The sequence below is a fragment of the Diabrotica virgifera genome, chromosome 1, assembly GCF_917563875.1.
Source record: "Diabrotica virgifera virgifera chromosome 1, PGI_DIABVI_V3a".
In the NCBI taxonomy this organism is placed as follows: Eukaryota; Metazoa; Arthropoda; class Insecta; order Coleoptera; family Chrysomelidae; genus Diabrotica; species Diabrotica virgifera.
The window spans coordinates 291,928,840-291,945,228 of NC_065443.1; the positions used below are offsets into that span (position 1 = coordinate 291,928,840).

At 32.9% G+C, this 16,389-nt stretch overlaps 1 protein-coding gene across 3 annotated transcripts in view; it reads left to right on the forward strand.

Moving 5' to 3' along the window:
* The first annotated feature begins 1,415 nt into the window (after positions 1 to 1,415).
* The window catches only part of LOC114328958 (zinc finger protein 664-like), a 34,229-nt gene continuing 19,255 nt past the window's right edge, over positions 1,416 to 16,389 (forward strand). The window contains exons 1-2 of one of the 3 annotated variants that reach the window (XM_028277953.2): positions 1,416 to 2,025; positions 15,375 to 16,366. In XM_028277953.2, coding sequence (XP_028133754.2) covers positions 1,575 to 2,025; positions 15,375 to 16,357 — 1,434 coding nt within the window. In that variant the 5' untranslated portion in view covers positions 1,416 to 1,574 and the 3' untranslated portion in view covers positions 16,358 to 16,366. The other 2 variants (XM_050642146.1, XM_050642145.1) reach the window with 2 other exon arrangements.

The window sequence follows — 16,389 nt, forward strand, 5'->3', positions numbered from 1 at the left end:
ATTGGACATTTGGCAACTTGGCCTTTGGACCAAAATTGGACGTCCTGTTAAGGTCCAATTCACGTCCCCTAGGACGTCCGATTAAGGTCCAATTTACGTCCGATTAAGGTACAATTTACGTCCGCTTAAGGTCCCATTTACGTCCTATTAAGGTCCAATTTACGTCCGATTAAGGTCCAATTTACGTCCGATTAAGGTCCAATTTACGTCCGATTAAGGTCCAATTTACGTCCGATTAAGGTCCAATTTACGTCCTATTAAGGTCCAATTTATGTCCGATTAAGGTCCAATTTACGTCCGATTAAGGTCCAATTTACGTCCGATTAAGGTCCAATTTACGTCCGATTAAGGTCCAATTTACGTCCCCTAGGACGTCCGATTAAGGTCCAATTTATGTCCGGATAAGGTCCAATTTACGTCCGATCAAGGTCCAATTTACGTCCGATTAAGGTCCAATTTACGTCTCCTGGGACGTCCGATTAAGGTCCAATTTACGTCCGATTAAGTTCCAATATACGTCCCTTCGGACCTTAGATGGATGTCCAATGGACGTTCGGTAGCGCGACATTTGGACCAAAATAGGACGTATAAAGGACGTTCCTCGGACGAAAACGGACGTCCCCAAAGTCCGTGAAGGACGTCCAATGGACGTCCATTGGACGTCCTTGTGCTATTAGGGTTAACATGGAAGCCGCACATCCAAGCCAAGAAAACCCAGATCAACATCAAAATACGACAAATGAGCTGGCTTATTGGTCGAAAATCAAAACTCAATATTGAAAATAAACTGCTCCTGTATAAAACTATGATAAAACCAATTTGGACCTATGGTGTTCAACTCTGGGGATGCTCAAAGCCATCAAATATCAAGATAATACAAAGAGTCAAAAATATTGAGGATGATATTCAACGCACCCTGGTATGTAAGCAATAAAACCCTACACGAGGACTCAGCTACACCCTTGGTAGAGGAAGAAATTCCAAGGATCACAAAGAGCTACCTTGATGGACTGAGAAGTCATCCAAATGATGAAGCAAGACTGCTGAACACTCCTCCCGAATTCGCAAGACGACTGAAGAAACTATGGCCAACAGATTTAATAAATTAAATATATACATATTGTGATCAAATGTAAAAAATTATAATAGGAGGGTTGCCACAGGGCAGCTTCTCCCTCATGTATTTAACATTCAAACTATTTGCTTATAGCTTCGATGAAGCAGATTGTAAATAAAAATATGTAATAAAAAAAAATATGTAATTGTTTAATGTTTAATTTTCTGGTGATTTTTTGCAAAATCTGGCAACTTTTGAAGCAAGTGTCTGGCTGGTGATTTTTAGTTTTTTATCCTGGCAACATTGCCGGACGAAGTCTTTTGTCAAAAAATTGTCATGTCAATGACAAGACAAAAACAACAACAACGATAAAAACATTCATTCACCCACCATTCACCTCACATTACATTTCACGTTGAATATTGAACAGTAAGTTTTAGTAACTACCTACCTAATTTAATTTAATTTAATACATTTTTGCATATTGGACACAGCAATAATTGAGTTTAAATTCGAAATGGAGTTAAGTGAAGATTCTACAGAAAGAAAACAAAATGTTTTAATAAGTGACAAATATGAAGCTTCTCCCGAGCATGTTTATATACAAATTAAATCTGAACTGGAAGAATGTGTGCTTGAAGTTGAAAGTACAAAAGATTCTTTATCAGACTCATGCTTAGACGATATTAAAGTAGAAGAACATATGTTACAATATAATATAAATAACTCATTCCCTGTTATTATTAAACAAGAAGTTAAGACAGAAATTAAAGAAGAACTGGATGAACATAATTTACAAGTCAACCATGGGTGTGACAGTCTATTTCAAAGTACAAGAACAGATACTCAAAAATTAGACTCAGAGAAAGATGTAAAATTGCAGATAGGAGCTTCAACTGAGATAGATGATGAAAAACATTGTAGAAGTATGAAAACAGAAAAATTATTGCCCAACATTGACAACAAAAGTAAGTTTTAGTCTATGTATAGAGTTAATGAGTCATAATGAGTTATGTTTCAGCTACTGGTTATTAATTTTTATGTGTTTTGCATTTGAAAGAGATTATTTTTCACATAGACTAAGGGCGGGTTGTTTGAACACTAATCAATAAGTTGACTATAATTAAGTCCCCTTAACAACTATCAAATAACAACACCCCTCATTCATACGTCAATCAGTTGATTGTAATCAATTATGTTAATTATCATTATGATAATTAACATAATTGATTAATAAATCTCATAATTGTAATCAATTATGTTTTCAGCAACCCAAACAAAGTTGACATTGACAGTTGGTGACAGTATTTAAATATTTGATAATGATCAGTTGATTCCATTTTTGATTAGCGTTCGAACAACCGGCCCTAAGTACAGTAAAACCTCCAACTGAAACGGATGACAGTTTCAATAATTTCTTCAATAAAAAGTAAATGTTTATCGAAAAACAAAAACAATTTGATGTTAATTTGTTAACATTGTCAACATTGCTTTCATACAACTAAAGAATGCAATAATATACAACACATTACGAAATTACCTTATAGAATTTTTTAATACCAACTTTGACCAAGAATACTATGTAATTTGATACAAGAAGAATACAAAAAATAGTGTTATTTTGGTGCCACTTCGGTATGCGGTCTACCGTCTAATATGTGGTCTACGGTAATTTAGCTGATTCGGCATGTGGTCTACGTACAAAAACAAATTAGAGAAACTATTACAAACATTACTATTTTATTATTACTAACAGCTTCACTGTTCAATTGGTAATTATACAAAGAGTCTACATTCTACCACATCCAATACTATTTTAATATTAAATATCATGCAACCGCAGTAAATATCGGTTTTTGCCTGAAAGGAGGAAGACCTAACCCTTCGGTCCAAACCCAACTTACGGGTATTAGAGTGAGAGAACCGCAGAGCAGGAGGTATTTGACCGCTGCGCGCAATCACAACCCACCCTTTTTATTAGAGTAGAGTATTTATTGGTAATAATGTACAAATGTACTTTTACAGGTCAGCAATAATTAAAATTGTCTAAAATTACATTAAAAGTTGACAGTACTTCAGTAAAAAAAACCTATTACTAAAATTTAAAAACTAAACACTAATTAAATTACAGGACAAAACAAAATTTAGATCTGAAGTACTCCTCAAATGAGTAGAAAGCACCCATCAGAAGATAATTTTTAATTTGTCTCTTAAATTGGTTAAAATCAAGACTTTTAATAGATATTGGTATACAGTTATAAAATTTCAATGCTAGGTATCTGGTTCCATTTCTGGTCCTCTCAAGTCGACTGAAGTCTGGTACAAGGGCATCATGATTTCTAGTCTGATAAGTATGCTGTTGTGTTTTATACAGATCTACATTTTGATGAACATACAACAGGCACTGCATAATGTACACAGAAGGTAGTGTGAGAATCCTCAGGTTTCTGAAAGACTGCCTACAATCGTCCCGATAACCCTGACCTGTGATTATGCGAATACACTTTCTCTGCTGACCAAACACCTTATCTATATGGCAAGAGTGTCCCCAGGAAAGGATTGCGTAAGTTAGTCGTGAGTGAAAGTTGCTGTGATATGATGTAAGAAGGGTTTGAAGGGAGGTAACCTTAGATAGGTTTCTAAATAAAAGAGTTGGCTTGAGAGCTTTTGGGAAAGTTTCAGTATGTGCCGTTCCCAAGTGAGTCCCTGATCAAGATAAACACCAAGAAATTTAGCTTCCTGTGAACAATCTGTTAAAATGGGATGTGTAATGGTGTTATGTCTTAGGGTAAAGTTCACTGTTTGTGATTTTGAGTTATTGAGAGAGAGACGATTTGCCAAAAACCATTGGAACAAATTGCACTCTGTGGTCTCAAGATCAATATCACTGATTTGGGAAGGGTGGTAACTTTGATAGCATGTAGTATCATCAGCAAATAGGACTGTGCTTACCGGGCCCTCTTGTGAAAATCCCAAGTCATTTATATAAATGAGAAATAATATTGGACCTAGAACTGACCCTTGAGGCACTCCATACATCAAAGGTTTTTTATCAGATTTAAGCTGGTTAAAAAACACATATTGAAATCTATCTGATAGATAAGACTCAATCAATTGAATAGACATAGGATGAAAATTATAGGCATGTAATTTTTTAAGAAGAATACTATGAGTGACACAATCAAAAGCTTTAGTAAGATCAAGGAACGAGGCAAGGGTATCAAGAAAGTTTTCAAATCCTTCCAAAATACTGCCTGTAAAATGATTGATAGCAAGTGTTGTTGTTTTGTTATTTTGTTATTTTATTATCCCTTTATTATACCCACCCTAATAAATAAAAAGTTTGTAATAGTTTCTCTAATTTGTTTTTGTACATAGACCGCATGCCGAATCAGCTAAACTGCCGTAGATCGCATATCAGACGGTAGACCGCATACCAAACTAGAAACTCTGCCGTAGACCGCATACCGAAGTAGCACCGTTATTTTTAACTCCGAAATTCTTGTTATCCAAAACAGCCTCCCCTCCCCCAATTATTTTGGTTAACGGAGGTTTTACTGTACTATGAAACTCTGAAATGGCAGAATTGTTGCCAACAGTTAAAAAACATTTAGAAAGTTTTAAGTATCTGTCTCAGAAACATACATTACAAAAATAACTAGAGACTGACTGAGAGTGAGTTTTTGGCCGAAGCCATTGCTTAAGTTTGGCCTGTAGGTTACCTTCGGCCAAAGCCGAAGGCGAGTAAAAAATATATTAAATGATAAAAAGTTAAATCATGTGCATTATATGTTGTCGTCACAGCAAAACTCACTAAGTCCACTTTTGTTAAAATTGAGTTTGTAAAAAAGTGTCCTGATCGATTCACAATATTAAGTTTCATAGTCTGGCAGAAATAACAAAATTCTGCAAAGTACGTAGAGATGGTTCTCTAATTCACTGAATATGCATAAATCCAAAATTGTTGTCAGGCAGAAGTCGCTAAATGTTCGTTTTCTCAGATTTGTTATTTTGGACTTCGTGACTTTTGCCACGATGACGACGACATATTTTATTTATTAAGTGATAGGTGATAAACAAAAATATGAAATTATAAGATAAAAAAAGTCAAACATTTATACAGTTGAGTCCACGAGTCTTTACCCATGCGTCATTAATACCTGGCGAGATAAAACACATATTTGATAACTCAAATTTTAACCCGTAATAGGAGCGGTAGCTACTTACTGTCACTTGCTCTTGCGTTTAGTAAATTTCAATTTCCGACTCGACTGTACATCCATACATACATTCTTTAATAATAGAAGTAATACGCAATACCTAACAAAAATAAATAACACTAAAATTAGTATGAGATTTCTGATTGCTGGATTTGGTGGTTGGTATTCAAAATTTATTTATTTATTCACGGGCAAGCCCTATTCAGATATAAATGTTACAGTGTTCTACAGGGGCGTAACAGAGGGCCCCGCAGCGTGAAGCTTGCGGGGGGGCCCCAATCGCTTAAGGGCCCCATCTTGTCATCTGATATTATGTAAAAATCTGTTATTGTTATATTATTTTTACGTTGTCTGTTTAAATTTAAAAACGTAAAAATTTCTAACTAGACGTATTTACCAAGTGAATCCTCTCATAATATCTAGAAACTTAATCCCTTCCGGCCTACCGAAATTTTATGGCAGCGACAATATAATGCTTTGTACGTGACTATTGAAAGATATTAGAATTGCAATTTGACGAATTTAAGAACAATATTTTTAAATCTAAAAATTGGTTTTCTTTCTCTCTGTTCTTTACCTACTTTTAGTATTTCGATACAATTATCGCCAGTAATTTCATATTGGTTGTTTGCATTGAATGTTATTTATGTTTGTGTTGTTTTACGGTTATAGTTGCATCAGTTTGGTACGGGTACGCATTTATTTAACAATTATTGACGACTTTTCTTGTGTAGGTAATCATTGGACAATCTCTCAACAGATAAACGGTAAGATAAGGAAATTATAACTTATAACAGTTACGCTTTAGGGGAGTCAATGTAGAAAACTTTTTTTTAGCGGTTTCGGAAAAAATCAAACAAGCTTATATTTTTCTAAAATATTTTTTGTTAGTTTATATATCTTATCTTAAAGTGAAAAGTTCTACTCACAGATGCCTCTAATTGTTTATTAATTCTTTAAACAATAAAACTGTTTTAATTTAAATAATTTTAAAATAGATATCGGCGAATTCATCATTTTACTTTGTTCAAAAATGTTTCTATTTGCTTTTTGATTATGCTGAATTCGAACATGTCATTAAATCAGGGCCATAAGTACGATGTTGGGCTGGGGGCCCCCTACCGGGAGGTCTGGGGTTAATCACCCAGCAGAAGGAGTCCGGGAAAATTGATATTTAACCACTTAAAAACGCATTTTAATGTACTCCATGACTGAAGTTTCCTGTACCTACCTACATATTGCTATTTTAGTTGACCAACACAAAAAAAATTGAAATCACATTATTTTAAGCTAAATATTTACCATCAATATAACATCTTTTCTGTTTTCATAAAAAATATACTACATATAATGTTACTTACATTCTTCGGCTATAATGTAGGTTTTTAATCGCGTTATATTGCCTATAGGCAGTACAATTAATCGCGTAACGCGATTACAATCGCGCGGCCCCCTTCGCCGGGGGCCTCGAGGCACTGCCCTGGTTGCCCCAATGGTAGTTACGGCCCTGTCAGACATTACAATTTGAAAATTCAAAATAAATTTTTTTGGGCACTTATACAGTATGTCTGCGTGGCTTCGAACCATATGGGAAACATTTTTATTATCAATTTTACGAAAAAAGTTATTCTTCCTGAAATGCTCTGAATGGTCTTAAATCTGAGATACAAAATAAGCCAGATAAACCATCAGATATCAAAGCTTATCAATTTTATACGAGCTAAGTCAAAAAATAAGAATTTAACTCAAGGATAAAGTACTTTTTTATTTAACAATATACGACTTTAATTTTAATATGTAATTACATCCTTGTATATAAATAATTAATTTTTCCAAATATTTCTCAAATTACCGATAACCAACATAATTTTATTACAATAATTATAATAACTATTTTATTATTAATTTTTAAATTTTACGAAAAAATTCTTTATAAAATTCTTATCAGATTCTTTATAAAAAGCTCTGCATTATCTCAAAACGAAGATTCAATCGTAATACAGTAGAACCCCGATTATCCGGGTGCGGATTATCCGTGCTGCGGATTATCCGTGCTATGATTTTCTATTACTCAAGTTGCATTTTTAAGGTTTTATCAAAATAGCGTCATCGTAAATCACTTGACGGAAACTCTATATGACGAAAGAGATACTCATAATGAAAGATTTATTTGTTTCTGTTATTTTTTATGGTAGGTGCATATGTATGTGTATACGTACATATGTATTATACATAAGAAATACTTGTTCGGATTATCCGTGCTTTTCAATTATCCGTGCCACCCTTCGGTCCCGAGGAGCACGGATAATCGGGGTTCTACTGTATATCACATTTTACCAACTTTATACGAGGTATGTCGAAAAATATGAATTTCTCTCTAAGAGTTAAGTACCTTTATAGTTCACAATATTTCAACTGGAATGATATAATTGCGTATTTAAACATAGTTTTTAATTTCGAACAACTTTTTATAATAAAATTTTTCAATATTGTAAAATATAAAGGTGGTATAGGTACTATTGAGCGAAATTAATATTTCTTGATATACCTCGTATAAAATAAATAAAATTTAATATCTGATTATTGCAACTTAGGTTTTATACCATGCAGAGCATTTTATGAAGAATAACTTTTTTTCGTAATATAGATATGTAATAAAAAAGTTTCCCATAGGTTCCAAGCTACGCAAACACACTTTTTTGGAATGGGTCTGTATACCGATAAAAATGAGAAATGTAAGTCGTTATGAACAGTGAATGATAACGCTAACACAAAAAAGTTTTTGTTAAATAAGTCGTACTTAGTAATTGTTTAACGCGGGAGCAGTCGCGCTCACTTCTGTCACGTAAGCAGTCGCGCGTAGATCAAAATCTAACAATACGAATTTAAAACAAATTTCAATTTTATAATATTTTTGTTTGCTTGTTATTTTAAAAATATCTATTTCTAACAATTTTAAAACTAATTGGTTCCCACCAAAGCCATAAATTCCACCAAAAAAAAAATAAAAATGAAATTAAAAAAAAATTAAAAAAAAATCCTAAGCATTACTACAATCTTCTTCGAGGCACTTACAAGTGGAAAGTTATGTTGCAAAATTGTTCATTAAGTTATCACGGAAAATGATAAAAAGTTGGGGCCCCATTTCAAATTCTGCGGGAGGGCCCCGACGGAGTTTGTTACGCCACTGGTGTTCTAAATTATCATAATATAACATAACAAAGTGGTTTGAGAAAAAATAATTCTATGAGTAGTACAGTTACAAAAAAGAAAAAAAATAAGATAACATATAGGTCAGTACAATTACAAACAAAAGATAACACATAAATCAATTCAGAAATGTTCCAAGGTATTCGCTGTGTGCAAGTACTTGAAAGAGAATTGAGAAACGATCGTGCATGAATAGCGGAGAAATATTGCAACTTTCTTAAATAATTCATATTGTCAATTGAAATTGTCAAATTGACGTACATTTCATATCTACTGTCATTGAAAAAAAAATTATATGTTGCTTCACAATATTGATATGATATGCAATTATTATATAAAGGTAAATATAATTAATTGTATTTTGCTTGCAGTACTGCATTTTAATAACCAATTTTATTTACTACATACAATTGTTTACGTTTTAATAACATATCCTGAATCTTATTATTTCTTATTATTTTTTTGGACTATGGCCTTGACAATTATCCAGTAACCAGGACTAATATAATTGGCCAATATAATTAAAAGTGCGAATAAAGTTACAGAGCGTAGAAATAGGTGTTGCTTTGCTGAACTTGCACAGTCCCAATAACGGTTTTGAGTTATCTAATACATACAGGTCATGTAACACCAATCACAATACAAAAGCTCTGGCCAAAAGTATTAAAAAGTTAAAAAGTTAAGGAAGAAATATGATTTTTAAAGAGGGAAACTGATATATTAAAAATTTCGAGGTTATTTAATGAGTTAGCTAATCGAAGAGTTCTAGGAATAAATATGTTGTAAGAATAATCGAATCTATGAAAAGAAACATAAAATGTTTGCACCTGCCTAGTCAAATGACTGGGGACAGATCGAGATATTTTGGAGGGAAGCTCTCGGCAGTTACACAGCCCGTTGATAATTTTAAATAAAAGTATTAAGTCTTTTTGTTTTCTGTGTACCTCAAGAGGAGGTAAGCTCAGTATGTGCTCTAATGCAGAATAGTTGTAGTATACATGCATCTTAGTGGCAGTATATCTCAGAAAATTGTGTTGGACAGCCTTAAGTTTCAGTTTATGAGCAAAGTAATGGGGGGACCAAATTGTGGAACAGTAATCAAAATGAGATCTAACCAGGGAGAAATAAAGGGATTTAATAGCTGAGATGTTAGTAAAGTCTCTGGTGGTTCTCTTTATAAAGCCAAGCCAGTGGCGGCCGGTCAGGGTCGGCAGTGCCGACCCACACATTTATAGATATAGATTTTTTAAATATTTGTATCTCTGAAATAAAAAAAAATCTATCAGATAATACAGACTAAATTTTATTCATGGTTTTTAAAAGAATTTGATCAATCCGAGCGTTAAGTGATCCCTGCACATAACAGACTTCTCAAAAAATGAATGATCCGAGCCATTTATCTGACTTTTCGGCTAGCCGTCCCTAACATCCGTAGCTTGACAATTTACACGTAAAACTCAACAACATAACAAGTCGATGAGCAAGCGATCATTACTTTTCTCCGTGGGCAATAGAAGATACGGCATGGCAGGTTACGCGCCAAGTACGGCACATTTCGGTCTGCCGGTCGGTGTTTCATTTGGAAGCATGCATCGGTAGAAATTGTCAAAAATAATCACGCCGTTTTACGTCGTTTAATTGATATTGTAATTTTTTTAAGTTGTCAGGAATTATCATTTAGTGGACATGATGGATCGAAGCATTTGTTAAAAATCAAAGTAATTATAGAGAATTAATAAAATTGTTTTAGAAATACCTATTTACTTTCTGATTCGAAGTGTACTCGTAATACAGAATGAACTACATAATACATATAATCAAATAGTTAAATTTTGAATAACGTTGTTGAATCTGAGATTTAGAAAACCATTTGCTTTTCCCTGAAAGTAGATGAAACTTCTGATTATCATGTCATTCACAATTTTATTATCAATTATTTTGTTCGATACGCGTTACGTGGTAATATTTATGAGAGGTTTTTAGGTTTTAGAGATGTGAGTAAAAGCAATAAGGCAGAATATATTTTTGGTGTTTTAAAGAACAGATTCAAATTTTTTTATACCAAAAATAAATTGGTAGGGCAAACTGGGGCAATCTTATGACGGCGTTGCTGTGATGAGTGGTGAATTGAATAGTCTCCAGGCAAAAGTTAAGCTTTATTTACTCACTATTATGCGCATGTAATGAATTTAGTTTTACATGATACGTGTAAAAAAATAAAGAATATCAACTTTTCTTGCCAGTTTAGCTCACCTAAACGGATTACTGCTTTAGAACAAATTTGTTTCGAAAAAAAAAGCGAACAGTTTGTCAGACGCGATGAAATTTTAAATCTCGGTTAGTTTTATCTAAGCAGATTATCTCTTATAGTTTTAGTATCTGTAGCAGATTTTCGTGAACAGCTTTTGGAAGTTTTTGATTTTATTATCGAAGGCGATGATTTTGAAAGTGGCGATACCTCGATCCGTGAAGCAATCGGTTTGAGAACTTTATTAAATACTAATGACTCTTTCAATATTTTTTTAAATATTTTTAAGACAGAGTTTGCTAAAGATATTCCTTGTTGTTCAAAATCAGTCAACTGACATTATTTATTCTAAAAATAGAATACGAAAGCTGGTGCAAAATCTCAGAGATTTTCGTAATGATAGTAGTTTCCAATATATACGCAGTGACGTTTTGGATTCGCTTGATATTTCCGAACCACCCCAAAAAAGACAACGACATGATACATATCTCGAAAAACGAGTAAGTATATCTTGAAATTTTGGATACCTACTATTATATGCAAATAGATACTCGTTTTTCGAATTTTGAAGATTTGCAAATTTTTGACCTCTTTGACGATTTAAAATTTAAAAGTTACGTTCGCCAAAGAATTTCCAAGATATTTATTATTACAAAGGTACTTAAAAATTATGCTGGTCCAAATATTTTCAGAAAGTGGGATAAGTTGCACAATATGTATGTATAATTCTATGTAGTAAGTACTGCAATTCTTAACAACAAACTGTTTATCAATTTTCTTATTACCACCAATTTCTGCCTAAAAAAAACGGGATTTACCTTGTCTCAAAAGAATCAACACGTATTGTCGAAACACCATGAAACAAGAGAGAATGTCAATACATCAAATAAAAAAAAAGCAAAAAACAACAATATCTCCTATGATGAATTAAGCCTTTTAGTTTGATGGTATACCTATATGAGGAGACAAAAAAACCTTGCCGACCCTGTCTCCAAGGCCACGAGCCGCCACTGAGCCAAGCATCTTCATAAACTTCTGTATTGTACTGGAAATGTGTGATTTATAGCTAAGGGCATAGTCAAGGATCACACCTAGATCTTTAGTTTCAGAGGCAGAATGTAAGGTCAGATTATTTATACTATATTCGAAGATGATTGGATGATGAGTTCGATGAAAACGAAGAATATGGCATTTGGATGCATTCAAACACATACCATTTTGCATACACCAGTACTCAGAGCTTCTAAGGTAATTACCACATCAAATCAATTGTTGTAAATTTATATTTAAGTGTACTGAAAAGTTGTCTGAAGACTATTGAAACTCTCTAAAAATTACTGGAGTCTAGTAGTAGTAGTCTAGTCTAGAAAAATTATTATTTTGTACAATATAACTGTCAAACTAATTAGGACTAGACTTGTCCGAAACACTTCCCAAAGAAAGGAACGAACATTTAGTAAGAAATGTTTCTTTCCGCTAGCTTACCATCAATGAATTCTGAATTCGTGTATATTCTCAGATGATATAATAAATGCTGTAGCTAACAGTGATTCTACTGGATGATATTCTAAAGAAGACAATAGCGGAAAACAGTAACCAGTTAATAAAAATATCAGAAGATATTGGTTTGAATTAACAAAAAACTCCTACTCTATGCCCTAAAAGGCTAAAACAAATTTCGTCCCAAAAAGCAACCATAGACTTACCAACTCCGGGCAATTTACCAAAGTTATATAAAAGTACCTTTCCAATAAGTGAAGCACAGAAAACGGATTTCATAAAGATGTGCCAAGAAAATATTTTCCAGAAGAGGTGCATGCTTGAATAACAAATTTAAAAATCGGTAATTATATCGTAGATCTAATTCCAGACGTAATGATGTGAGAAGAATCGGAAGAAGACACATTTTACCTTTTAATTGTCTAAAAAGAATGCAGATTAATTTATTTTTGTTGGAATAATATACAATTATCTTTTATTTTATAATTAAAAAAATTCAAAATAAAAAAAATAAAGTCAAATGTTATACTCATTCAACAAGGTAAAACCCGATAAATATCACATTTTTTTTTGTAAATACGTTTTTATAAATTAAACTTAAAATAAATTATTCTAACTAAATATTAAATTCTCTGCCATTTGGCTATAACAAATATTTGATAAAACTTCCTATGACGATATTAAATCTTCTTCAAACTTCCTAAAATCTTTAATCGCGATTATCTCTTAAACAGTGGTTTTGTTAGTTATCGGGTTTTCGCTCGAACCCCTCGATATTATAAATAAGAAGAGGAAGCTTGCCATCGTTTTCTCCTTATTAAACGTTATTAACAAATTAGCTCTTATCAAACTGTTAGCTGGGCACACTGGGTGGAGCCCATAGAAATTTTTTCAGAGTGCACAGATTCTAAAGGTGCAGATGGGGGATGGCATCTATGCGCAATATTATAGCGGGATCTTAGGATCACACAAACGTAACTACATTTTGTTGTATTTTCTTTATTTTTGTGTACAGACATATCGAGGGTTGAACATTATATGTAGATATGCATTTGCAAATCAGAACTAAAAGCAGGAAGACATACGTTCATATGAATCTTAAATAGGTTGAAGTTTGATATGTCTGTACACAAAAATGCCGAAAATATTAGAAATGTATTTACATTTGTGTGACTCTAAGCCCTCGATAGTCGGTGTATGAGAGAGAAAGTAAGTATTCGAAATCATGAAATAATTTGATAATAAATAATAATGAAACACTTTCTCTCTCATACACCTACTTACTATAATACTACGCGTAACACCATCCCGCACCGACACCTTTAGAATCTGTGCACTGTACTTAGATATTATCATCACCTGAACTTTGGTCATAGTGTGGTTTTTACTTTGTATATTTATTCTACAGTTATTACATTCTGTTTATGATCTGCCGTTTTTGCATGCACAGTTTTAGTTTGATTTTTATTTTAGGTTTACGTCAGAACGAGATTCAAACAAAACCACAAGGATCTTTGATAACACAAACACGAGAAAATTCGTACAAGTGCGAAACTTGTTTGAAGGAATTTAGTGTTTTAAGTTATTTAAAGAGGCATTTGCAAATACACACTGGGAACAAACCTTACAAGTGTGATATTTGTTTTAAACAATTTGGTAAAGCAGATGCTTTAAAAAGGCATTTAAGAATACACACTGGAGAAAAGTCTTACAAGTGTGAAATTTGTTTTAAGAAATTTAGTGAAGCAGGAAATTTGAAACAGCATTTAAGGATACACACTGGAGAAAACCCTTACAAGTGTGAAATTTGTTATAAGCAATTTAGACAAGATGGACATTTGAAAATGCATGTAAAAGTACACACCAACGAAAAGCCGTATAAGTGTGAAATTTGTTTTAAGAAATTTAGTGAAGCAGGAAATTTGAAAAAGCATTTAAGAATACACACTGGAGAAAAGCCTTACAAGTGTGAAATTTGTTCTAAGCAATTTAGTGGATCAGGAATTTTGAAAAAGCATTTAAGAGTGCACACTGGCGAAAAGCCTTACAAGTGCGAAACATGTTTTAAACAATTTAGTGAAGCAGGAACTTTGAAAATTCATTTAAGAATACACACTGGGGAAAAGCCTCACAACTGCGAAATCTGTTTTAAGCGATTTAGTATTACATCAAGTTTAAAAAAACATTTGAGAATACACACTGGAGAGAAGCCTTACAAATGCGAAATCTGTTTTAAGCCATTTACTGACAAAGCAAATTTGAAAAAGCATTTAAAGATACACACTGCATAGTTCAGGAACTGAAAGTTTTCACCTCGCAACAGGGTTGGCAAAACTAAAAGGACTTAAAAGTGGATACAGCCCAGATGTACCATCATAACCATAAATTAAAAAAACCTTCCTTTTCATTTCGTGGTAATATCGGTACCTCGGAGAGATACAACAATACAATGACCATTTTCATAACAATACAGGAAAGCAATTTTAAACTTTTTTCAACAAAAAGTGTTATTGCTACAGCTGTTTATTGAAATGTGGAAACAATATTATATTAGAACATTGTATCTATTGTCATTTAAATCATGCATTTGTTATAATTGTTTATTATATAGTGTTTAAAAAGGTCATAATTGAAAAACAAAATGAACGTTGTATATCGCCGAGGTACATATATGTACGCTGTAACCAATATTTCAACTGCTAGTGTTCCAAGAAATATGTTTGTTCTAACCGACTTGTTCGCTTTAACCGATTTGTTCGTTATAGGTAATATAAATGATTTTTTTATATGTTATTTTACGGAACCTACTATTTTGTTGTATCCGATTATAAGTTATAGTCGGTGTCGTTGTAAACGATTTTGAATGTATTCGAAATAATGAAATAACAAATGTTATATTATTTGTTATTTCATTATTTTGAACACTTTCTCTCTCATACACCTACTTACTATAATACTACGCATAACCACCATCCCCCACCGATGCCTTTAGAATCTGTGCTTTGTACTTAGATATTATCATCACCTGAACTTTTGTCATAGTGTGGTTTTTACTTTGTTTATTTATTCTACAGTTTTTACATTCCATTTATGATCTGCCGTTTTTGCATGCACAGTTTTAGTTTAATTTTCATTTTAGGTTTACGTCAGAACGAGATTCAAACGGAATCACAAGGATCTTTGATAACACACACACAAGAAACTTCGTACAAGTGTGAAACATGTTTGAAGGAATTTAGTGTTTTAAGTTATTTAAAGAGACATTTGCAAGTACACACTGGGAACAAACATTATAAGTGTGAAATTTGTTTTAAACAATTTGGTAAAGCGGAAGCTTTAAAAAGGCATTTAAAAATACACACCAACGAAAAGCCTTATAAGTGTGAAATTTGTTTTAAGAAATTTAGTGAAGCAGGAAATTTGAAACAGCATTTAAGAATACACACTGGAGAAAAGCCTTACAAGTGTGAAATTTGTTTTAAGCAATTTAATAACGCAAGTAATTTGAAAACACATTTAAGCATGCACACTGGCAAAAAGCACAAGTGTGAAATTTGTTTTAAGCAATTTAGTGGAGGAGGAACTTTGAAAAATCATTTAAGGATACACGCTTTAGAAAAGCCTTACCAATGCGAAATTTGTCTTAAGCGATTTACTGAAGGAGGAAATTTGAAAAAGCATTTAAGAATACACACTGGAGAAAAGCCTTACAAGTGTAAAATTTGTTCTAAGCAATTTAGTGTATCAGGAAGTTTGAAAAAGCATTTAAGAGTGCACACTGGCGAAAAGCCTTACAAGTGCGAAACATGTTTTAAACAATTTAGTGGAGCAGGAACTTTGAAAATTCATTTAAGATTACACACTGGGGAAAAGCCTCACAACTGCGAAATCTGTTTTAAGCGATTTAGTAATACATCAAGTTTAAAAAATCATTTGAGAATACACACTGGAGAAAAGCCTTACAAGTGCGAAACATGTTTTAAACGATTTAGTGAAGTGGGAACTTTGAAAAAGCACTTAAGAATACATAATGGAGAGAAGCCTTACAAGTGCGAAATCTGTTTTAAGCCATTTACTGACAAATCAAACTTGAAAAAGCATTTAAAGATACACACTGGATAGTTCAGGAACTGAAGGTTTTCACCTCGCAACAG